The sequence below is a fragment of the Eptatretus burgeri genome, chromosome 10 (assembly GCF_056783735.1).
Source record: "Eptatretus burgeri isolate ZD-2024b chromosome 10, Ebu_testis_v1, whole genome shotgun sequence".
Classification (NCBI taxonomy): domain Eukaryota; kingdom Metazoa; phylum Chordata; class Myxini; order Myxiniformes; family Myxinidae; genus Eptatretus; species Eptatretus burgeri.
The window spans coordinates 37,068,941-37,093,885 of record NC_140970.1 but is presented as its reverse complement, the minus strand read 5'-3'; the positions used below and the strand labels follow the sequence as shown (position 1 = coordinate 37,093,885).

Below are 24,945 nucleotides of genomic sequence, written 5' to 3'. Positions count from 1 at the left end.
GGCACGGAGACCTACTGTAACGTGCTTGATAGGGTGATGTCATAGACACTGCGCAAAACTGTGGTTAAAAACCAGAATTAATTAATCTGTACGCCTTGAAACCTTTATTTAAATTGAATTATATATTTGACATTGTAGTGCACAAATCGCCTTCATAATACACCACTTCCAAGAACCATACTATATATCTATATATAGCGTGAAGAGGCCGCCGATGATGGCGCTGTCGATACTGATAGACGCTGTGTTCTCTGGTGATCAATAAAGCCTCCATCTCCTAAACTGCGTCCCAACGTTATCTTATTACAGTGTATAAAGGTGCTGTATAAGACTGCTTGAATCGCCCTAAACTTACGGATTTATTTTTATTTTTTAAAAACTATCTTTAAATCATTATTTTATTTAACTTGAAGTATCTACTTGAATATGCATGATTTATTGTGTTCTATGATCTCTCTACTTAACTGATGTCTTGTTTTTGTGTTTGCCTTTCGTTTTAACGAGTGTATTGATCCGGTGAGATTTCATTCTGTGATGGAATAAGTATATTTGCTGAGGAACCTTCTTTTATTGCACATCAAAATTAAATTTAAATTTATTTCTATGTTGCGTGCTGTTGATCCATTTGTGTTGAAATGAAACGTAACATTTCCAATGGCACAATGGTTACATACGGCTGTCGCAGATGGTTTTAGTTTTTCACTGAGATCTGTGAATGTTTATATTGAAATGCTTTTTATCCTCGTTGACTTTTACTTTTTAGTTTTTTTTAAATCCTTCACTTATTTTCCAAGGCCTCTCGAACATGATGAGTGATGGAGAATTCTTGCGAACAAGCTGTGGATCCCCGAACTACGCTGCCCCTGAGGTGATCTCAGGAAGGTATATGAGAAATTGGCATAAAATAATGGCTTGGTGTTTTTTGGAATATTTTCACTGTTTCGTCGAGTTCAAATAAATTGTAGTATGAACACAGTTAATGCATTTCTATCAATCTCCACTCACACAGTTAATGCCACCTCCCCCAGTATTTCCTCTAAGTGTTGCTTTTTATTTTCCAAGCTTCGGATCAAATCCGCCACCACGTTATTATTTTGATGATCCGGCACAGAGCCTTTTCTGTTTGGCTCAGCAGATGCATCAGACGTAGATCCCTCACTCAGCTTCGATGTGGATGCACTTTGTGTCCATTTAAGCATCCAAATTTCCCCACGTTCAATGTCTCTCTTTTATTGATGAAGCGCTGGTTGCAGGTAGGGTGAAAACCGGCTCTGTGAGGGATGTTGGGGAAATCTACACCGATTAAATGTTTGTGCTGGCTTGCAATTTCTTGACTCGGTCCGTCAAGATTGATCCATTTTCGAACACATTTAACATAACTTGTCCATCTCTGGACCGTGAAAGAATGTCCATTGTCATCTTGTATATTATTTCCGAGTTTGTGGTTTCGTGTCGCGCTATCTTCGACTTTGTTCTGCACTCGAGTAACGTGATATTCGGCTTACATTATCTCAAAGACCATATGAGGTGCATAGTACAAAAAAAGTAAATAAAATGTTTCTGAAACAGTGAAATCGTATTCCACTTACTGCATTAAAGTAAAATTACTTCTGATACTCTGCATCAGTTCCTTTCTCAAACACACCCACCCCAACATGTCACACAGAGCGCGGGTTATGCTAGTCCTTTATAAATTCGTAGTGCATGAAGCACCTTAAATTGGATTTTTCTCCTGACATTCTGACACCTCCAGCTGAAATCGTCGATCTATGAGCGCTACCATGTTGACCTGTCACATGATGAAACTAGAAGGGCACTTGGTAGAGTTAAGTGCATGCCTCCGCCCCGGAATGCCTGATCCACAAGAACATATCTGGACGAATACATTTTTGAAATGCCGTGCTATATATAGTTTTTGAGGTCCATCTCTCAATGGTGAAGAATCACTTTAAAAATTCTCGTAGTTGGATCCGGATTCTTATCTTAACCAAAATCGAATCAATTCGTCGTGATCACATACCCAACGTGTCCAACAAGTTTCGTCCGAATTCGTCCACAACTTTTTGAGATACCGTGCTATCTATATTGGTTTAGCCCTGTCTCTCAATGGTGAAGAATCACTTAAAAAATTATCAGATCCATATCCAGATCTTCACCAAAATCGAATCAATTCATCATGGTCACACACCCAACCTGCCAACAAAATTTCATCCGAATTTGTCCACAACTTTTTGAGATATCATATACACAAACAAACAAACAAACAAGAAAAAGACGTCATGCAGAGCACGATACTTGCAAAATCCACCCCTCTCCAAAGGTTGCCATGGATACATCAAATTGTCCATTTCATTAAGATTAAAATTGACAATCTTGATCAAAACTCAGGTCAATCAGATGAAAATTGATTATTTTTCAGATTGAAATTGATGATTTTAGAAGTTTGACCTTTTGACCTCAAATTGTTGGTTTCCAAATTCAGTGATGAACTATGCAATGGTACTTTTTGCTGCTGCTTCATTTTCAGGTTAATCGGATGATTTTTGAAGTTTGACCTTTGATCTTTGACCTGAAAATAGTTGCTTTCCAAAATTCAGTGATGGACTATGCAAATCCTTTTCCATTTTAAAGTTAATCAGATAAAAAAATGACGATTTCAGAAATTTTACCTCAAGATGACCTTTGGCTTTGACCTCAAAATCAAAAGGCTTTTCAGTTGAGATTACCTCTACAACTTGGTGAAGTTTCGTGAAGACCGGTTTTCAATTGTGACCTGTAGGTGATTGACAAACAGAAAAACAAAAAAGAAGATACTTGCAAAACAAAACAAATCCATAAAACAAATTTGATCTCAAAAATAACTGGTTGAATTCAATGACCAAATATGCAAATCCTCTTCAAATTTCAAGTGAATCGGATGAAAATTGAGGATTTTAGAAATCCCACCTTCGTTGTTGACCTTGGGCCTATGTTGACCTATTTGGTCGATGTTGACCTCAAAAATAATTGATGGTTGAATTAATTGACCTGAAATATAAATCCTCGTCAAATTTAAAGTGAGTCGGATGAAAATTGACAATTTTAGAAAACCGGCCTCTGTTGACCTTTTGGCCTATGTTGACCTCCAAAATAATTGGTGGTTGAATTCAGTGACCTGAAATATAAATCCTCTTCAAATTTCAAGTGAATTGGATGAAAATTGAGGATTTAAAAAAAATCTCACCTAAGTTGTTGACCTTTGGCCGATGTTGACCTTTTGACCTCAAAAAACGACAGGCTTCTTCCCGATGACAAACTCTACCATGTGGTGAAGTTCCGTGGAAGATTGGTTTAAAATTGTGACCTGTCGGCGACAGACACACAGACTGACCAATGTACTTGAGAAATCTTCGATTTTGTAAGTAACAAAGACAGAGAGGGGTGAAAACATAACCTGCTTCACCTTCGGTGGTGGAGGTAATCAAGAGATCTGATTCATCCATCATTTGAATCATGAAGCGAGTGGCGCTGTCAGCCGAAGCACAGCCAAGAAATACTGCAAAGTGATTTTATGATAAGCTTTTAAATTGGAATGTTTGGGATGTCAAACCTTTGGATCAAGCAGGAGTGAACAAACTTGTCAAATGATAGGTTTTTTTTTGTTTTGTTTTTAGTCCTGTGAATGGTGAAACGCGATGAAACGACTGATGCTTCAGCTGACGGCCTCGAGTCTGTTCCCATGGCAGTGCTCGGTTTCTGTTTGTCGGGCTTGGGCTATTCTTCTTGCAGCATTGTTTTCCTGTTGCTAGTTTCTTGAATGAACAGTGCCAAATGCAAAGCACACAGTATTGATTTCCTCCAATCAAGGGGGATGATTTTGGTGTAATTTTACCAATTTATCAGTTGGTTTTCCTGCCTCGCATTTTCGTGGGTTTGTTGTTTTCTATTCCTTCGAGTTTTAGTCTTTCTCCAAGTGGTATCAGTCTTATCCCTTCTACTTAGTTTACCAGTTCTTCCAATCTACGATTTGTTAGATTGGATTTGTTAGATAAAAACTTTTTATTGGATTTGTTAGATAAAAAATCTACGATTTTTTTTTTTTTTGCATTTCTACATGTTTTAAGTGATTTCCAACCCCCCCCAAAAAAAAAATTGTTAGAGAGAAAAAAAAACTTTTTGCAACTTTTTTTTCAAAAAAATTCGATTTTATTTTTTATTTTTATTTTTTGGCATTTCTACATGCGTGTCGATGGAATTTAGTTTATTCAATCGTGGTTCAGTAGAGTCTGATTGGTTTTGACCTACAATGAATAGGATATCAGGTTCACTTAAGTGACCCAGCAGTATTGGCGGCGGAGGTTTTGCACTCCACCGAGTGCTCCCCCTCTAGTTTCTTTTATTTTACTCTTTGTCAGGTATTTATGGATTGTTGATGCTGCTCTTTCAAACTTATTTCAAAAGTCTCCGTTCTGTTGACCACTTGTATTTTCTTTAGCTGGTCCATAATTCTTGCTCCCTTGCCATGCATCCCCCACGATCCATGCATGGAATATTTACATTGGAGGATGATTTCCTTCTCTACACTCCGGCTTTCTTTAACCAAGCTTCTTTTCTGGAGCTTTATTTTTGATTTTCATCAAGATGGGTAACACCTTTTTAGCCTCTCTACCTGATGCAGGTCCACGTCTTTCTGTGTGTTAATCCTCTTTCTTACTAGAAGAGATGCAGACTTTATTCTTCACAGCGCACATCCCGACTGCTCGCTGTGGCTGCGCAGACACAGGTCTCCGCCTGTAAGGGGTCTGTGTCCCTTTATTTGAAATGTTGTTTTCTTTTCTTTTCTCACACAAGATCCTCTTTGTCTTCCCCTGACTCCCTGCCCCCACCATTCCCTCCTGCACTTCATTAATGATTTCACCCCTCGAGAATCGCAGCTCGACAGCCTGATCAGTGGCTGAGAGCAACACCGAATCGCTGCGGGCTTACCTCTCTTTTTCATTCTTGGCCCACTAAGCCAGTGACGTATGCCATCAGCATCGTGGCAATAATTGTGTTCATGTGCACTGTAGGTGTGCGTGTTAGTTCGTGTTCTACTTTAAATTGATCATTCACTCTTAGATCTACTGCAATTTACTCATCCCGTTGAGCTTTCGACATTAAGTTTTCAACCGAAATGGTCAATGTCCCCTTCGTGTCTTCTAATGTCAAGGTGATAGCAATTGAAATTGTTTAGTGGTGCTTAAATGTGTGGTCTTCAAAATAACATGACTTTCTTTTGTGCTATGGTGAGATCGATGGTCGTTTTATGTGTTAAATATATTCTGTGCATCTTTTGCTAATGTCATGAAGAGAGCAACTGCCCCCCCCTCCCACTTTTGGACTTGCCATATCATCATCCATCATCCATCATCCATAGCATGTGACTTGTGACCAATCTGGGGACGTGAATTTGTTTATATTGTGGAGATACTGCCCAAACAGCCACCACACTGTCACAGAGCAAGCATTGTCACACGGTCTAAGCTCTAATGGAATATCCAAGAATACCAGACCACATGCTGCCCACAGTTTATGCAGGAACTTGCAATTTGTTCAGGATCCTGGCGATTACTCGCCCATGCTTCACGAAAGACACCGTGGGATATTTATCGTCCACCACCAACCATTGCTGGCAGACAGGTCTTCTGTCTTTGCATCAACCTGATTGACGGTGCACATTTGAACCGAGGCAAGACAGCTTAGAACCCACTGTGCATACCTCCGTGTTGTCTTGCCAGCTCTTGTCATGTGTCGATAGCCCAATTTATCGTTTGCTCATTACCTCCGCCACCGGAGGCGACCGGAGGTTATGTTTTCACCTCTGTCTCTGTCTGTCTGTCTGTCTCGTTTGTCTGTGAGCAGGATATCTTAAGTTTGTGGAAGGATTCAGACGAAATTTGGTGGACAGGTTGGTTGTGTGACGAGGACAAATTAATTAGATTTTGGTGAAGATCCGAATCCGGATCCAGATATTAGCATTTTTAAAGTTATTCTTCACCATTGAGTGATACGGCGAAAACAATGTATAACACAATATCTCAAAAAGTTGTGGACGAGTTGGGGAGGTGACAAGGACAAGCGGATTAGATTTTGGCTCGGGTCTGGATCCAGATCTGGTCTATCAGTAGGATACAAAACGTAAACTGTTCAGCATGGCCAAGATATGCATTCCACCGAGTGCCGTTCTAGTTTCTTATATGAAGAACATTCAATTTATTTTCCATCACAAAATTATTAAAAAAAAAAAAATTGTTTGACTTGAGAAAACAAAATGTTTTGAGATCACTCAAAGATTAGGCACGATCACTAATCCCAACAATGATGTATTTTGTCATCGAGGTTGTATGCAGGACCGGAGGTGGACCTGTGGAGCTGTGGGGTGATTCTGTATGCACTTCTCTGTGGTTCTCTGCCTTTTGATGATGAACATGTTCCCAGCCTTTTCCGCAAGATTCGTGAAGGAGTTTTTTTCTTGCCGCAATACCTGCCCCGATCAGCCGCTTCGCTTTTACTTCATCTCCTTCAGGTGGACCCTTTAAAACGAGCCACAACCAAAGACATAAGGTGAGCTACTAACAACATCCACAAATGATGGGTGTCGTGCTATTCGTGCAAGCACTTGAGCAAGTGGTTTTGGGGGGCTATCGAATATACAAATCACAATTCTTTATTATATATTGACTTCTTCTATCTCCTGCCTTTTCTATCTATGGAAATAGAAGGACCTCAACTGTGGTGAGGATGGATGGACATGGCTATTGAATAGTAAGGACATGGAGGGGGGAGGGGTGCGATTAGGCATCGATTTAGGATGTTGACGGTAGGTTAATGACAAAGAGAGATCAGGGGATTTAAAATCATCTCGTAGTTGGAGATGTGAAAGTTGCAGCAAAAACCGCAGCAAACAGTTTGTACTGCCTCATCAGGCAGTATTGAGGGTATGGAAAATATATTTCAAGGAGCTGTTCAACCAGGGAGGAAGCATTGACAAGCTGGAGCTTCCGTGTTATGTGGAGTTAGTTGAGATCAGAGGAGGAGGTGCAGACAGCATTAAAGAGGATGAATAAGGGAAGAGCGCCAGACATTGATGAGGTGCGTACAGAGACGCTAATTGCAGCTGGAGAAGTCGGAATCAGTTGGACGAAGAGGCTGTTGTATGTATGTATGGGTGTCCGTATGTGTGAGAGAGGGTTCTGTTCCGGAGAATTGGAGGACAGGGCGAATTGTGCCAATATGGAAGAAGGTGATGTTCAAGATTCGGGGAAGAACAGAAGCATTTTCTCCTACGTCATGTCATGAAGGTACTGGAGTGAATTATGGATGTGAGGATAAGGAAAAATGTGGAGATTGAGATCGGCGAAGAGCAACAGGGGTTTTGAAAGGGTAGGGTGATGACAGATGAGATGTTCATGCTGAGACAGTTGGTGGAGAAGAGGTTGGAGGTGCAAGGTGAAATGGCTTTGGGATTTGTAGACATGGAAAAGGCCGATGACACTGTCCCACGAGAGATGGTGATGGTGATACTGAGATGGATGGGAGTGCCAGAAGCAGAAGTTAGGTTGGTGGAAGGGATGTACAAGGGAACGAAGGGAAGGGTTTTGGGTGGTCCTGGGATGTTGGTGGAGTTCAGTTTGAACATTGGTTTGAGGCAGGGGAGTTCTCTCAGCCCACCCATGTTTATCATGATGATGGAGCTGGGAAGCAGGAGGGTAAATATGAAATGTATTCTGGGGAGGATATTGGATGCAGATGATCTGGCTGTTGTGGAAGAGAGTGTATATATGTATATATATATATATATATATATATATATATATATATATATATATATATATATATATATATATATATATATATATATAAAAAGGAGGAGATTGGGACCATACTCTGTGCAGAGCATTGGTGCTGCTTAAGCCGTCTCCTTGGCTATTGGGCACAATCCTGGACGGGTCACCACTCCGACACAGTATACCAGCAAGCTGGCACTCATTTTGCCGACCTCGGAAGGATGGCAGGCCGAGTTAACCCCACCTTGTATTAATTCAACAGCTGAGTGGGATTTGAACTCAGGACCCAAGGATCCACAGCCCACCACCATAACCATTAAGCCAACACCAGGCATATATTTTAAAGCCTATTATAGTTTTCCCTTGTGCTGAAAAGTGAGCTATACAATAAAATACCACATTGCATAAATGATACGACTGGGTGGTATGATACGTCTTCCACTTCTTAAAGATAGATTTCACCGTACTCAAAGGGATAATGAGTGACTGAAATCTTCTTATAACCCTCTTCTGAACCGTGCTTCTCCACCACTTTATGTCTGACTTCTTTTCGTAGTTTACTAATTTTACAAGTATTTTTGACCTCTTTTTGTAGCTTTGTGAGCCATTTGAGGAAGCGATCCTCTTCTCACATGCACGATATACATTAGCATGTCCGATGGCCGCTGTTGCTCGGGGTTTATGTGCATGCGTGCAAAGCATTCTGGGGCAGATCGTGAAAGTCCCGTATTGCCTGTTCTACTCCAGCTTGCGAGAAAAGCTATTTTTCAGGGCAAGTTCTCACCCCACCCCTAATTATATGTAGTGAGTTGTCATGTTCTTGTTGGGGACTTTGTTCTCCTCTTAAACTTCAATAATTGGAGAGGATACTCTGTCACAACTGCAATGTGTCACAACCATGATCTTTAGCCACTGAGTTTTTCTGTCTTTTAATTGACAGAAAATTATCATTCCACTTGTTAATCTGGATCGACACATGTGCTATAAAATGCTAACGTACCGCAACATTCTTGTAAATTGTGAAGAAGAAAGCTTGATATCTCCTCCACTCCATCCCCTCTTTCCCCACCGCCCTCCTCTCCCAGAGAGCATGAATGGTTCAAGCAAGATTTACCTCCACATCTTTTTCCTGAGGGTTCTGAGTATGATTCTAAGGCATGTGACACTGCTTTTACTCATTATGTTCCATTCCTATTTCTCCATCAACAGTTGGATTAATTGTTCTAGCTTTCACCTCTCTCTATCGAAATTCCTATCATGGCCTCCAGTTTCCTAGTCACTTTATCCATCATACAACTGCACTCTCGGTCATTTTTGTTTTTTTTGCATCGTATTTGCTTTGCAGGTTGTGGATGATCAAGTCGTGAACGAAGTGTGTGGGAGAATCGAGTGCAGTCCTGAAGATGTGTTGGCCAGTCTGTATGGTGGAGACCCACATGTAATTGCAGTCTCGTCTCTCTGTGTACCCCATGTTTTTACCTGAAATTTAGGATATATGGATTATCCTGACAGATGGATTACCCACGATTCTGGTTCACTTATGCTTTGTATTTACAAGCAGGTTTGCGCTGGTTCGCATGGGGTGCGGTGCCACCCATGGAGAAGAATCGGAATAAACTTTGCGTCTCGACTTGCAATCCATGATCCCTGAGGCTAACAGTATCTTTGTGTGGATGGTATATCGATTAACCATTTTTTGTCTTTGCTGCATGCATATTTACTCAATTGTTTGTATCTCAGAATTTCAGAATACGGACATCGCTATGCAGCATAATTGTCCAGCGGTTGCACAGCATCATTGCCGGGAGTGCAGCTGTGTCACTAATGCAGTACCCCCTACTGGTTAGAGTGGGCATTTGGAATTTTTTGACCATAGTGCCGGCAAATACTCGTCTACTTTTCACAAAGGACACTGTGGGGTATTTAACGTACGTCAACTATTGTCAGCGGACGAGATTCCCATTTAATGTCCATCCGAGGGACCCACACACAACAATAATGTTTCCACACAACAATAACGAATATAGTGGTCATTAAACATCAATGGGTGGCTCCAGCCACGTCCATTGATGAATCGCCCTTCCTTTGAAACACCGAGATGACAGTTTATAGCTGGGTCAGGATTTCATCTCAGGCCGGACAGCTTGTAGAATCATCCTCTAATGTTTGTGGAGATCGAAAAATAATTTGATAACTCTTTTGGGTTTTTCCGTTGTAGGGTTTTTCTTTATCTGCATGTCACCAGCCAGTGGGTTGGATCTAAAATGGTGGCTTGTCTACTGATCAACTAAACTCTCTTGATTGTTGGACTTTATTTGATGTCCAAATTTCTGGGTTAAATGACCTTTGCCACATTCTCGTTCGAACAGCTTAACTAATTTTGTGCTGTCATGGCAAACAGGCAAACACTTGTGCAGTTCATGGCTGTCATGATATTGTAATTGACATTCCCAAGCATGCATTTTGAGGAATAGCAACGATTAGGTTACACTACAGAAATCGAACTAAGGATCTTGGTCAGTGATTGCATGAGGCTGGATATTTGTGATTATTACGGGACTTTTTTATGCCAACAAAATACATTATACTCAGACAGATAATTTTTTTCCCGCTGTACTTGCAAATGAAAAATTATGTTGTATGATAGTAGCAACTTGGGAGCGATCCGTATGTTGTTTTATCAATCCAAAAATCCATATTCATTGGGACCACACTCTGTACAGAGCGTTGGTGCTGCCAAAGCAGTCTCCCAGGCTATTGGGCACAATCCTGGACGGGTCGCCCCCTCCGACACAGGATAGTCAAATGGCTCAATCATCCCAGCAAGCTCGTACTCATTTTGCCGACCTCAGAAGGATGGCAGGCTGAGTCAACCCCACCTGGTGTTAATTCAACGTATAAGCCAGATTTGAACTCAGGACCCTAGGATCACAAACCCACCACCCTAACCATTAAGCCAACACAAGGCATACGTTGTTTCATCAAATTTACTCCGAAGGCTCCAAAAGACATGGCTTAGGCTTACATTTGCATTTGCTGAGTTCAGATGCACTAATTATGCCTCAACACTATCTTTGGTTCGAGAGTAAGCAAGGAAATAATGTTTGGTCTTCATGTATGACATTGATTTACAAACTAGAACTGGCGCTTATAACTGCGAGCCGTTGTGCTGGGTACCAAACGCCGCCCCTTCCAACGACGATGCCATCCCACGCCACCCATTCCAAAGTGAAGCCACCGTTTATTTTTGGCTTTCCACTTTGGCATGTGGAATACAGGATCTCACGAGTATGTAGTAGTCATGAGTCTTAGCTTTATATTATTTCCCTGTAAATTAGCACACTTCTAACATGGCCACTATCCCACTGTCTAAAATAAGGCAATTATCTGTATGTGTTTGTATGCGTACATCTGAAAAATCAGAGAAAAAATCAGGGCTGGCCCGATCTCCACCAAATTTTGCACACGTGCTGGTATTACCCAGAGTCAGGCCATGGGCATTAAAGAAAAACAAAACCCCTCCCCCCTCCCCCCTGCTCCTGTGAGGGATGGGGCGACAACTTACGATTTTTACCTGTACATGTGCCACAGTGCATGTGCTTTACTGACCTGTGTTGCAGATGGGGGATTATTAGCCACAACACAAAATATATATGCCCCACTACCCCTGCCACCCTGCCCCTCCCCTCCAAGCTGTTCCCGAAGGGAGCGGGTGTTTCAAGTGACTAAAAGGCTTTGCCACTTCAAAATATTTGGGCGTTGACATCCTCAAACAAGTCATCCAGAGCACAAACCCAAATGTTTGGCTCTTTTAGGATTGCCGAGCTGACCTTTTTGAAACCCAATTGAGTTTGTGCAAGAATTTGGCTGAAGTTGCATGTTAAAGGAACCTGCCTTTAGACACAAAGCATAACAGGCAAAGGACAACAAATTTGCTTTTTGTATGTGTTGATTAAAATTTCAATTTTATTTGAATATTTTATTTCATTGTCGTTCAATAGGTTTAATAAAGTATGATTATACACTTGCAGTTATCTGGTCTTACCATCATTCCCTTCCAAAGTTTCATTTTCTTATTTGTGCTCGCTATGTTTGTTGTGTCTTCCTCTCAAGGATCATCTTTCTGTAGTGTACCACCTCATCCTGGACAATCACCGCATCCTGGACCAGGCCAAGGATTTCTACATTGCTTCTCCAGCCACGCCCTCAGGCAAGAGGCCAGAGTTGGGGTCAACTGGTGGTGCAGGAAATTTGGCAGGGGTGCGACCTCACCCAGAGAGGATTCTTACGAGAGATTCTCCAGGGGTACATATTGCTTGACTAAAGCTAAAATCGATGATGCTCACTTTACTACCTCTTATCTTGATTTAGCCCTCTTTATCATCCACATTACTTTTATGTTTTGATTCACTGACCTCCGTTCTACTCCTTATCCACATGCTCCAGTTATGATCTATTGATGTGTTTTTTTGTTTTAAGTGATGTACATCCAGAATGCTGGAAGAAATTGCAATTTTTTTCATGCTTGTTCATCACTTCCTTTGAATGAACTTGTACAATGTTTTATGGTGGAGCTTTGATATAAATCCCTTGCAGGGTAATAACATTGGGAGATGTTGTATTTCTGCACAAGTTGAAAGTAACTTAGGTAAAAAAGGAGAAATTAACAGAGGATGTTGGATTTGAACCTAAGATCACAGCTTTGTGAGCCATGGGTTATTAATGTGGGAACACTTCCAGCTTGGTGAGCGACGCACGTGGACGGCTGGGTGGCAAGCTCTCCTGCCAGTTCTTCTAAAGATAAGTTTCCCGGACCATTTATGTAGTTTTGCTGTTTCGTTTTAGTTTCTGTTTTGTTAATCGTGGTTTTGTCAACTTTTCTGTCCCAAATCGTGTCCTGTTTGGTTCATCTCTCCATCTCAGTTCGGCCTACCTGTGTTGTAATAGTCGGGTGTACGTGTCCTCCGTCTTCTGCCTCGTTCTCGCTTCCTTGTTCTCGTTGTTGCTTCTGGACTGTCGGTTTCGTCCTTTTTTCCCTCTGTCCTCAAAAAAGTAAAACGAGGTGGATCTACCATGACACCCCGCAGCAAATATAATGTATAAATTACCAATAACAACAACAACTGTGAGGATGTCACTTCCTGTAGTTCGCAAGAGGGTAAGCTCGACGAGAACAAAACAAGTGTTTTTTGTGTATGTGTTGTTTTGTGTATTTTGTGATCATGATTTGTTTCAGGGGCTGTGGGACTGTACTTACAAAGCTGCAATTGTGTTCATAACAGTTTTAGTGGGTATTTGTGTTAGTTTATTGAAAGAAGCAGGGGGAGGATTCGTATTAAGTTTAGTGTTTAAGGCCCAGTCACACCTTGACGTTTTAGCCAGCGATGGCAACGTATTAAAATGTATGTAAAACGCTGGCTTACGTTGAACTTTTGATGTTTTTTTTTAAGATTCGGACGTATTCATAGCGACTTGGTCTTATGTATAACGCATTGGTAACTACACAGAACGTTTCGTTGTGTTATAGATAACTTATACCAACGAATGCTGAACCTGTTGTCGGCCTACACAACCGATGCCCAACGATAGTCTAACTTCGGCATAGCGCGTTGCACGCATCGCCGACGATGTCGTGACGTGGCCTATTAAAAGGCTGAAGCACAACGATTCGAATCATAACTGCCGTAGAAATGGAAGTGTCAACATCGCGGTCACACCTTGGCGATCTTGCCAGCGTATGCCGACCTAAGAAAAATGTGTCTAAAACGTTGGGGCACGTCAAATACGGTATGAGTAAGTTTGGTATACTTGAGTAGAACGCTAAAGTACGCTATCATACGTCGTAGTAAGTAGAGTACGTCAAGAAATTTTAAACATGTTCAAAATTTTACGACGTACTCGGCGTATGACACACGTTCCGCATGCGATGGGGATAAGTTGTACACGTCCACAAAGGCTACTTATAAACTACTCATAAGTCGAAACACGTCGCGGTAATGTGTTTTTTTACGCGAAACTTATTTCTAACTTATGTTTGACGTGCTTTGAACCAATTCTTTACGTAGTCCCAACACACATCGACATATGTAGACGTATTCCAATGACGTCTTCCGGTCGACAAAAAAAATAAATTAACGTGTTTCTAGCTTACAACTGCCATATCAAGACATGTTCCCAGCGGTTTTGGGAATTGGTATATAAAAATGGTGTTCATAAAAGGGGAACCCAACAGTGTTTTTGAGTTCCTTTTTGAGTCGATTTCCATGTCAGCAGTATCAGTATTAGTATTAGTAGTAGTTTGTTCATGTTGGCAGTAGTAGGTGAGTGTGAGGGGGAGGGTGTGGGTTATGATGGATCGTCCTTGCGTTTAACGATTTAACGATTTAAATGATAAACTCAACGATTTAAGTGGCTGCATCTCCACTATTGAAAGTAGACGCTTGCGCTCAACAATTGGATTTTTTTTTTACACTCAACGACTTTTAAACGGTACCACTCAGCTATTTTCATTGTTTACAATGAACGATTTAAATTGCTGTCACTCGCCTTTGTTTTTTGACGCTGGGGTTTGGAAATTTGAAGCGTTTCTTCTGAACGTGTTAAAACGCTCAAACTCGACTATTTTAAATAGACGCTGCCGATGGACAATTGGAATCATAGCCAAGCTAGACATCGAAGTGTGAACATCCTCGTCATGCCCAAGAAAAGTTTGAAGAATGCTGCAAATAAGTGTCCTGGCCGTGGCCGTGGACGCTGACGCAAGGACGATCCATTATACCGACGTCTTTCAGCCTATGAGTAACTTAAAAGTAACGTCTGTCGATGTGTGGCAACGATCGCGTAACGTGCCAACAACACGTTAATCATAGGTTAGAAATAAGTTTCGGGTACGCTAAACATTACCTCGGCGTGTCTCAACTTATGATTAACTTACAAGTAGCATGTGTTGACGTCTGTCAACGATCGCAGACCGTGCATACAACTTGTGGCCAGCGTAGCGGAACGTGTGAGTCATACGCCGGCATACGTCGTGAAATTTCAAGCATGAAAAAATTTGAGGACAACCAAAAAGTACAACGTTTAAAGCCAACGTACAACGACGTATGGCAGTGTTTTTCAGCGTGCTCTCAATGTTATCAAAACTTACCCATAACGTATTCAACGTGTGCCAGCGTTTTATAAAAAAAAATTCAAAAATCGGCATACGTTGGCTAAAACGTCAAGGTGTGACCGGGCCTTTAAGTCAGTTGGGGCCTTGGGTGTACGGGGGTGAAAAAGGGTATGAATAGAGACCAAAGGAGAAAGGAAGAGGAGTTCATAAAATGTGCTGGTTGCTCAATGTGGGCCAGATCAACAAGAGGGGAAGCAGAGGGTTCTTACAGTTGCAGGAAGTGTGAGGAAATCGCCCACTTGAGGGTGGTGGTTACTAGGTTGAAGGAATGGATAGATAATTTGCAGCAAGTAGCAGAATGTGAGAAATTTGTACATAATAGTTGGTTACGGTTGTGGAGTGAGGTTGCTGAGGATGTTGGAAGTGGTGATGGTGCAGCAATATAAATTGGTCGAAATGAGGTATGGGAGACAGTTTTTGTGGGTAATGAGCCAATTAAATACTGTATGTAGATTCTTCATTCTGCAGGAAGGTTCGTAGACATAGAATTCTGTGCAGTTTTGAAGGAGTGGGAGTTAGGGACATTGAAGGAAGGGTAAACAATATTTTATCGGATCACGGTAGGTAGAAGTTGGTTGTGGTACACCTCGGTGCGAATGATGTAGGGAAAGTTTACCCAGAGGTTTTGAAAAATAGATGCAGGATATTGGGTAAGAGGCTGAAAGCAAAGGGTTGTGAGGTCATGTTTTCTGGGGTCCTCCAAAGATTAGGAAACAATATAGAAATTATGAGCAGAGCAATAGACGTCAATCAGTGGCTGGAAGAATGGTGTAGGGAGGAAGGTTTTACATTTAAGAAGCAGTGGGAGTCATTTCAGGGACAAAGGGAGTGTTTCCGGAATGATGGCCGTATATTAAATAGAAAGGGGGCAGCAAGGTTTGCAGTGGGAATTAAGGAAGGAATTCAGGATTTTTTTGAGGTCAATGGAGGGGGAGGAAAGCTATTAAAGAAGGAACTGAGAATGTAATTGTGATGAGTAAGGCCAGGCAGGAAAATAGAATTTCAGGAAGGTAAAAGTTAAATATATTCTATACCAATGCCAAGAGTTTAAATAATAAGATGGAAGAGCTTGAAGCCAAAGTAGATAGCGAGGAGCACAATATAGTTGCAGTGAGTGAGACATGGTTTATTGAGGAGAGTAACTGGAGGACAGGATTATAAAGCTACAAGGTGTATCAGTGTGATAAGAAAGAGAGAATAGGAGGAGGAGTAGCAATCTGGGTAAAGGACAGCATTGCATCAAGAGAAAGGGTGGTGGATCAAGAAATCTAACCTGAGCAATGTCGAAAATAACTCGACATTAAGGAGGGAATAAATGTGGAGGATTCTGTGTAGGTGGAGATGAGAGATTGTAAGAACGGTAAGATACTGGAAAGATGCTTTTATAGGGCTCCGGGTGGGAAGGAAGAGGAGGAAGGAGGAGTACATGACGAATTCAAAAGGGCATGTGGTAAGTGAAGACGATTGATTATGTGGGATTTTAACTTGCCAGGGATAGATTGGGTCCAGGAACAGGGAAAGGGCAGAGCGGATGAGGATTTCCTAGCTTTAGTCCAGAATTGCTTTTTAACCAAGTTTGTAGACAAGTCCACGAGGGGGAGTGCAGTGTTAGACCTCCCTTTATGTAACGATCCCAATATGGTGGAGGAGGTGGAGGTCGGGGAGGATTTAGGAGAAAGTGACCATAACGTTGAGGGTTAGAGTTCAGGATAGTAGGGTAAGGCTATTAGATTTCAGGAAGGCAAACGTTGAGGGTATGAGGAGAGAGTTGGGAGACTAACAACAGGACAATCAGCATCAGAGAAATTGGAAACCTTCAAGGACCAAATGTGTAGAATGCAGAGGAAGTACATTCCAATGAGGTAAAACTAGAAGCAGAAAGAGACCAGGGTGGTTGAGTAGTGAGATCAGGAATGCTATTAAGGAGAAGCAAAAGGCATTTATTAGGTTTAAAATAACAGGACTGGAGTTAGATTTATATCACTATTGGAGTAGAGGCAAGTTAAGAAAATAACTCGGCAAGCCAAAAGAGAGTAGGAGAAGGACATGGCTAAGAATATTAAACATCACAGCAAGACTTTCTTTAAGTATATCAGGAGAAATGAACAGGTTAGAACCAGTTTGGGCCAATTGAGGAATATCACCGGGAGAGTGGTTCGTGATGAAAGTGAGATGGCAGGCTTATTAAACAGGTATTTTTCTTCAACTTTTACACAAGAACAGTCAGGATAATTGGCAATTGCTGAGAGTATCTTTCAAGGAGGTGAGGAAGAGCTTTTACAGAAGATCCGGGTTGGAGTGGAGGAAGTAACGGAACAGCTAGGTAATCTAAGAGTAAATAAGGCTCTGGGTCCAGATTATATGCAACTGAGAGTATTGATGGAGGTGGCTGAGCAGGTAAGCGAGATGTTAACGGATATTTTCAACAGTTCCCTGGAGTCAGGACAGGTACCGGAGGATTGGAGAGTAGCAAATGTAACACCATTATTTGAGAAAGGATTCAGAGAAGATTTGAGAAACTCTAGACCTGTAAGTTTGACTTCAGTTGTGGGGAAGGTGTTGGAGACATTAATTAAAGACCAGATGACGAATCATTTAAATAAATACAAACTAATTAAAGGTTCTCAGCATGGGGTTTACTAAAGGTAGTTCCTGTTTAACAAATCTTTTTGAGTTCTTTGTGGCAGTGTCTGATTGGGAGGATGATGGAAAGGCAGTGAACAAAGTATATCTGGACCTTAAGAAGGCATTTGATAAGGTACCACATCGGAGGTGGTTAGCCAAAGTGAGGGCTTGTGGAGTGGCTGCTCAGGTAGCTAATTGGATTGCAAACTGGCTTAGTGGTAGGAAGCAAAGAGTGGCTCTGAGTGGGAGGATGTAAGTTGCGGGGTACCTCAGGGATCAGTACTCAGACCAACATTATTCATTATTTACATCAATGATTTGGATAGTGGGGTGAAGAGGAGGCATTCCAAATTTGCAGACAACACAAAGCTTGGAGGTAAGGTGGATTGCAGAGGGGATGATCAGATTCAGGAAAGTATTGATACTTGAATGTATTGGGTAAAAGATTGGCAGATGGAATTTAACCTGAGCAAGTGTAAGGTGTTTGGGATGGGAAAGAACAATGAAAATAGATATTACAAGTCTGAAGGCGACAATGGTTCACGAGCGGTATTTGACGATGTAGATTGTTTCAGAAGTCAAGGATGAGACAATGTGATAATTTTTGACCAAGTTGTAAAAATGATCAACATGATGTGGTACGAGTGACAGGTTATTAGCTGCAAAATGTCGAAAACCCGGTTTCGTTCAACAACTTAAAAAATTTGACCTTTGCATAACCTTTAAAGATCACAAAACAATGTTGTGGACATTAAAATAAGGAAACAGGATACGTGCTATAGCTTATTGGAGTGAGTTCGTCGAAGAAGGTCCAAAACCCGGTTCGATTCCCACAACTTTGAAAATTTGACCTTTGTGAACTTTAAAGGTCAAAGGTCAAGGATTATGACCTTTGGTTCAAAACTTCCTCTGGAACATTCCAGAAACAATACAACGTCATATAGGCTATATGGCATTTCGCACTCCTCGGATTATCCATACTTTGATGAAATCAGCGTAAAAACAAACTTGAAGGGGGCGCCACGGGCAAGGTGTTCGAGATAGAGCAAAATGGTTTCAAGACTTTAGGTGGGGAATGACCTCAAGATTATGCATAAAAAATATTGTCATCCGAGCTCTCAAAGTTTGGGCGGTCGTATGATTTTTATGTCAAAATTCGAAATTTTCTAAGTTTGTGACCTTGTGACCTTGACCTTGGGACGAAAATGAAAAATCGAGCTCCGTGGGGCTATGCAGGTGCCATTGGGCTAACCAAATACTGAAACCCCTGCCAGATTCGACAAACCCCCTCGGAGAAGATGCAAATTGAAATCGGCTACCCACTAAAAACACATGTTTTTTGGGCGTGGCTCCGCCCATAATGGGCGCACCACGCCCATTCTCAGGAAAACACAACTAGATCATGATATAAACCTCCCACCAAAATTTTGTCAGGATCGGATCAAACCCCACGGAGCTATGCTCGGGACAGACAGACAGACAGACAGACAGAGACAGACACAGACAGACAGACAGACAGACAGACAGACACACAACAATAACGAATATAGTGGTCACTTATTTTTTTCGTGAAAATATTTTTTTGTGAACCAACAGGATGCAAGGGGTAATTATGGAGCGTGTCATACAGAAGGATCTGGGGGTGGTAATAGATATGGGAGGTAAGCTGGCAGCACAACGCCAGGCAGCTACAGGTAAAGCAAAATAGGTTTTAGGATAATTTATAAATCAAAAGAGGTGGTGTTAACATTGTACAGGAATTTAGTGAGGGCCACATCTGGAATATGGTGTGTAGGTTTGGTCACCACAATTCAGGAAGGACATAGATGTCAGAGGGAGTGTTCAGTGCAGGGCTACGAGATTGATTCCGGGCCTAGCTAGTCTCAGCTATGAGGAGCGACTGAAGAAGACAGGGCCATACACTAGAAAGTTGGTGGTTATGAGGAGATATGATAGAAATACTTAAGATAATGAAAGGTATGGATATAATATGCCTGGTGTTGGCTTAATGGTTTGGGTGGTGGGCTTGGGATCCTAGGATGCTGAGTTCAAATCTCACTCGGCTGTTGAATTAATACCAGGTGGGGTTGACTCTGCCTGTCATCCTTTCGAGGTTGGCAAAATGAGTTGCCAGCTTGCTGGTATAGTGTGTTGCAGTGGCGACCTGTCCAGGATTGTGCCTAATAGTCATGGAGACTGCTTAGGCAGCACCAACACTCTGCAGAGTGTGGTCCCAATGGATGTAATGGACAGACAAAATAAGTGTAGATGAATTATTCAACAGAGTAGACAGTGATCAGACCAGGGGCCACAGCCTGAGAGTAAAGAAGAGTTGAGTTAAGATGGTAGTTAGGCAGGAGACTTTCACTCAGAGAGTAGTTAATGCCTGGAATGGCCTCCCTGGAAAGGTAGTGGCAGCAGAAACAGTAGATAAGTTTAAATTAGAATTAGAAAGGTACCTGGAAGTTATGGAGATAGAGGGGTATGGGGATGTTAAGACTTTTAGGTAGCTTGGGCATTGATGGGTGATTGTGTGCATTTGGTGGGGTCTCATCAAGGGGTGTTGTGTGGATGATGTGTGTTTTTAAACAAGTGCCTGCCCCTTCCCTGCCACCACCCTTCCCCTGAGGAGAAGAAAAAAAACCTATATTTACCAAAAAAAAATACCCCCCAAAAATACAAAAACTTAAAATAAATCGAAAAACATAAAACAAAAACACTTCAAAAAATTTTTTTTTTGCATTTTCTTCTTTGGATCTTGTGTTGATAAATTAGTGTGGTGTTGATGTCGCGCAGCCATGATGGGCCGAATGGCCTCCATTTGTGTCTGATTTCCTTGTATATCACGGAGCTGGATGTTCCTCTGTCGAAAGAAGGTTTTCATTAGCATTTTGAGAGCTTTCTTTTAACAGGAGTTATTTGTAAGCTCCAGCTGGCTCTAGTAGAAGGTTTCACAAGTGTTTTTTTTTTTTTCACAAGGAAATGGAGAGGCAGAGAAAGGCGGTTCTTCGGAAGCCGCCACCAGTGCCTTGTCAGCACCCCAGCACGACAAAACATTCACAACGACGCTGACAGATAAGCACTCAAGGACACACTTAGTCGCAGTCTTGAAAGCAGTGTATTTTTATTTGAGGTGGGAGAGGGGGTGGGAGGTTTGTGGAAGGAGGGGAGGGAGGGGGGGTGTTGTGGAGGAAAATTGGTCGAAGAAGCATACATGAGAATAAAAAAGGAGGGTGCACATGGGGGAAATGCACATGTAGCCCAGCACACATGTGCACTTGTACATGAGAACACCTAGTTATTGTCTTTGACTCCGAGCCTGGTTTATGTGTAGAACAGGACATTCCCCACTCCATACCTAGTTTCACTGTGTTTACTTGATGCTTACAAATATATATATATATATATATATATATATATATATATATATATATGTATATATGTATATATGTATATATGTATATATGTATATATATATATATATATATATATATATATATATATATATATATATATATATATATATATATATATATATATATATATAGTATTTTGTACATGAAACACACCTACTTTCAACTGATTGATGCATGTGGGAGCCAAAGAAAGAAAATCTCTTGTATTTGTGAGGAATGCCATTTTATTTATATATATATATATATATATATATATATATATATATATATATATATATATATATATATATATATATATATATATATGCCTGGTGTTGGCTTAGTGGTTAGGATGGTGGCTTGGGATCCCAGGGTCCTGAGTTCAAGCCCCGTTGGCTGCTGAATTAACACCAGGGGGTTGACTCAGCCTGTCATCCTTCCGAGGTCAGCGAAATGAGTGCCAGTGTACTGGTCCCGGTGTATGCCCCGGTTAGAATAGGTGTACCATATCCCTGTGTGTCGTAAGAGGCGACCAGGGTTGGCGTCAGGAAGGGCATCCGGCCATAAAACATTGCCTCAAGAAAAAGCCAAACCCCTGCATAGCAGGGAAAAATGGCTGTAAAAACGGTCATTTATATATATATATATATATATATATATTTATATATATATATATATATATATATATATATATATATAAATAATAGTTCCACCACTCTCATTTGAGGCCCAATAATCCATTTCCACTATACATTTGAATTGCATTTCTTCTTACGAAAAAGGATGTCACCGAAACTCCCAAATTGACGTATGGTGGAAATAGTGCCACCTTTTGTGGAATCCTGCATTACAAATCATCTTCCTTTATCTTATGATCAATAACATTTCTTTGAAAAATGACAAAAATGATAAATTGCATTTCTAAGACTGTGCCACAGAACATTGTCCACCGACTGTGGCCTGATTAGGGTGCTCCCTCCCGGAGGGTGGGAGCGCTCGTTCGTGATATTTAATTTTGGTTGTATCCACATAACATCAATTTTAAAGAATAGTGAGATTAACAAGTTCAAGCTGTTGTCCTTTTTAGCCTCACCCCATTTAGCAAATTAATGGGAGAGGCCTATTGTAATCTTTCTGTGTGTCAGTGAGTGTGTGGGTTTGTATGAACATTAGCCTTACCATAGATTGTTCATTCTGAGATGTTTTGATGTGTATAACTCCATAGTTGAAATTTTTGTAGTTCCCCCCCCCCCAATTAAATTGGAACAAAATTGTCTAATTTAACAACAACAAGAACAAGTGAAGAATACACACGTGCTGTGGAGTATCTCTGGTTGCATCAAATTGTTACAAGATAACATGTGCAGCCTTGCAGCGAACCTCAGACCAATGTCTCGACTCGAGCCCTAGTCGGTGAACAGTCATATTTTGAGCTGTCTGAGTGCGCTGCAAGGTCTGCCGGCTCGATTACCACACCCGCATGGCCTTGGGTACAATTTCACAAGGTTGTCGGTTTTAACAATAACAATTTCTTCAAGCATATAAAACATTAAAATAATGCAAGCCTCAAAACATTTGTTGTTGAATCTTTTGTAAGCCTCGGTGCCACTTTTGTACTGATACTTGAGTACAAGACATTCCAACATGCTTATTTATAAACTGCCATGTATGATCAAATGTGTTCATATTCTGATTGAAAGGGACCAGAACATTCATCTGTACACTCCTTAAACCAACATGGTGTCGGTGGAAGCCAAAGTTAAGTTTCTATCTTAAAATAAATGGCTGTCAGATATGAGTTTGCAAATTGGCAATGACACCAGTTTACAAATCATTGCAGACATATTTGAATTGGCATAAACGGCTTTAATAATGTCTGACCATCATTTCACCCATTACCAGGTTCGACATATCTTATCAATCAAATCAGTCGATCCACCTCTTGCTGTGAAATGATGTACCATTCTTTGATCAAGAGACTGTGGACGGACTTTTAGTGACCTCAAACACATCTCCCTCGGATGCCCCAAGCATGTTGATTCTGTTTTAAGTCTTTATATTTTGTAGACCAGTTTATTGGGGTAAATCGTGGTCACATATTATTAAACCCATTTATGCCAATGCAAGTATGTCTGTGATGTTGATGTTTTGATATCATTGTTCAAACTGTGTCCATGGTCCAAACCGAGTGATGCTGTGGTCCTTAAGTGCAGTGTTGACAACATGTACTGTATGCTGTGTCTTTGGGCATTCTCATCCATATAGTTGAAGTGGGGGACCTCGCCGTTTGGCCAGAGGAACCACTACAGGTGTAACAGTATCCCTGAATTTGACACCAGTCAAAGCACTCCTTCAAATCATGATGAGATCAGTTCTTTCGCCAACCCCACCAAAATCTGATTGTGTTGGTGAATGGTACTATCAGCAAATCGCTCCCCGCTTCGTCTACATACTTGAATCTAGATGCGTCTCGGCTGATTCTCGATGTCTTGGTGAAAAATTCCTTCCACCAAGGAGGATATGTAAATGTCATGTGTGAATTACTGGTTACACATTTGCAATTAAAAACATAACCACATGCTTCTAAGATGCATGGTCAGGCATCATGTTTATAAGTGGTGGAACTGTACCTCTCAGGTATGTTGTTTGTGCTACTTGACACATATTTCAAGTTATATTGCTGATTGTCTTGACAATTGCTTAGGATAAAGTGAACTTGAGTGTTTGCCATTGGGTTTGTATGCCTGCATTGCTTTAATGTCTATTTTGTGAAACATGGATGTATAATACTGCCATTGCGATAGAATGGAGCCTTTTTTAATGCAACTTTCTCAGCTCCTTTACGCTGATTCCTGGTATTGCCCTCCCTCATTTCAGTTCCAGATAAAACAATTTTCATCATCTTGTTTTCTTACCAGCCACTCTCTGCTCTGGACCGAACACGGCCCAAACCACTGACCCTGAAGCGGCCAAAATGGCATTTGGGTATTCGTAGTCAAAGCAGGCCAGGAGATATCATGGGCGAGGTGTTCAAAGCAATGCGCACACTTGGATACACCTGGAAGGTAGGCCTTGTAGAGGGAGGCATGGTTGGAATTAACATCTAAGTTTCTCGGGTCAGTCTTGTCATATACAAAAAAGGTCCGTCCTCCACGCTTTCTGATTGGTTGGCTAACAAATCAAAATTTAAATTGTCAACATAATTGTAAACAGGTGCAGTTCATTTTAGTATGATAAACAGGTCGCATTACCATGTACAATACCCACAGGTTCCATATATATATATATATATATATATATATATATATATATATATATATATATATATATATATATATATATATATATATATATATATATATATATATATATACACACGTGTCACACTTAGTTGGCAAGATAGCCTCGAGGTTTACAGTATGCACACTCGTACCTGAGCTGTCGACACTGGCTTTGAATCTTAACCAAGCTCTAAACCATCACCAGAATATTTTGAATGCAGGGTGAGACATTGGTGTGTGCTGTCCAGCTGAAGGGCATTAACCTCTGCGACCCGTATCCCATCATCGGTCTTCAGTGGATTTTAAAGATAGCACAGTGTCTTTTGCGAAGAGATGGCGAGTTATCTCTGGCACTCTGAACAGATTAATAAGATTCCTGTCTGCCCTGTTGATAGCAAGTGGTCTGGTATTCTTGGAGGTTCCTTTGACAACAGGTTATACTGCTTGCTATCTCACAGTGTGGTTTCTGTCTGAGCAGCAGCTCGTGCACGATAGACAAATTGACCAGGTTGTTCACGTGTTTCATGTGAACACCTATCTTCAACTATGAAGCACGTACATTGGATTTGGAGCACTGCGGTAAGTTTTGGTGTTGCAGCATTATATCTTGGCTCCATGCTTGCTCATCTCAAAACCCATTCAGGAAGGTAATTCGGAAGGGGAAAGAA

The 24,945-nt window shown here is 41.1% G+C and overlaps 1 protein-coding gene across 2 annotated transcripts in view; it reads left to right on the top strand.

Moving 5' to 3' along the window:
- The window catches only part of LOC147018333 (5'-AMP-activated protein kinase catalytic subunit alpha-2-like), a 61,018-nt gene that overhangs the window by 28,008 nt on the left and 8,065 nt on the right, over nt 1-24,945 (top strand). Inside the window, exons 5-10 of one of the 2 annotated variants that reach the window (XM_085897888.1) lie at nt 795-882; nt 6,358-6,582; nt 8,891-8,960; nt 9,151-9,243; nt 11,919-12,110; nt 23,915-24,061. In XM_085897888.1, coding sequence (XP_085754014.1) covers nt 795-882; nt 6,358-6,582; nt 8,891-8,960; nt 9,151-9,243; nt 11,919-12,110; nt 23,915-24,061 — 815 coding nt within the window. The remainder of the gene's footprint in view (nt 1-794; nt 883-6,357; nt 6,583-8,890; nt 8,961-9,150; nt 9,244-11,918; nt 12,111-23,914; nt 24,062-24,945) is intronic. The other variant, XM_085897889.1, reaches the window with a different exon arrangement.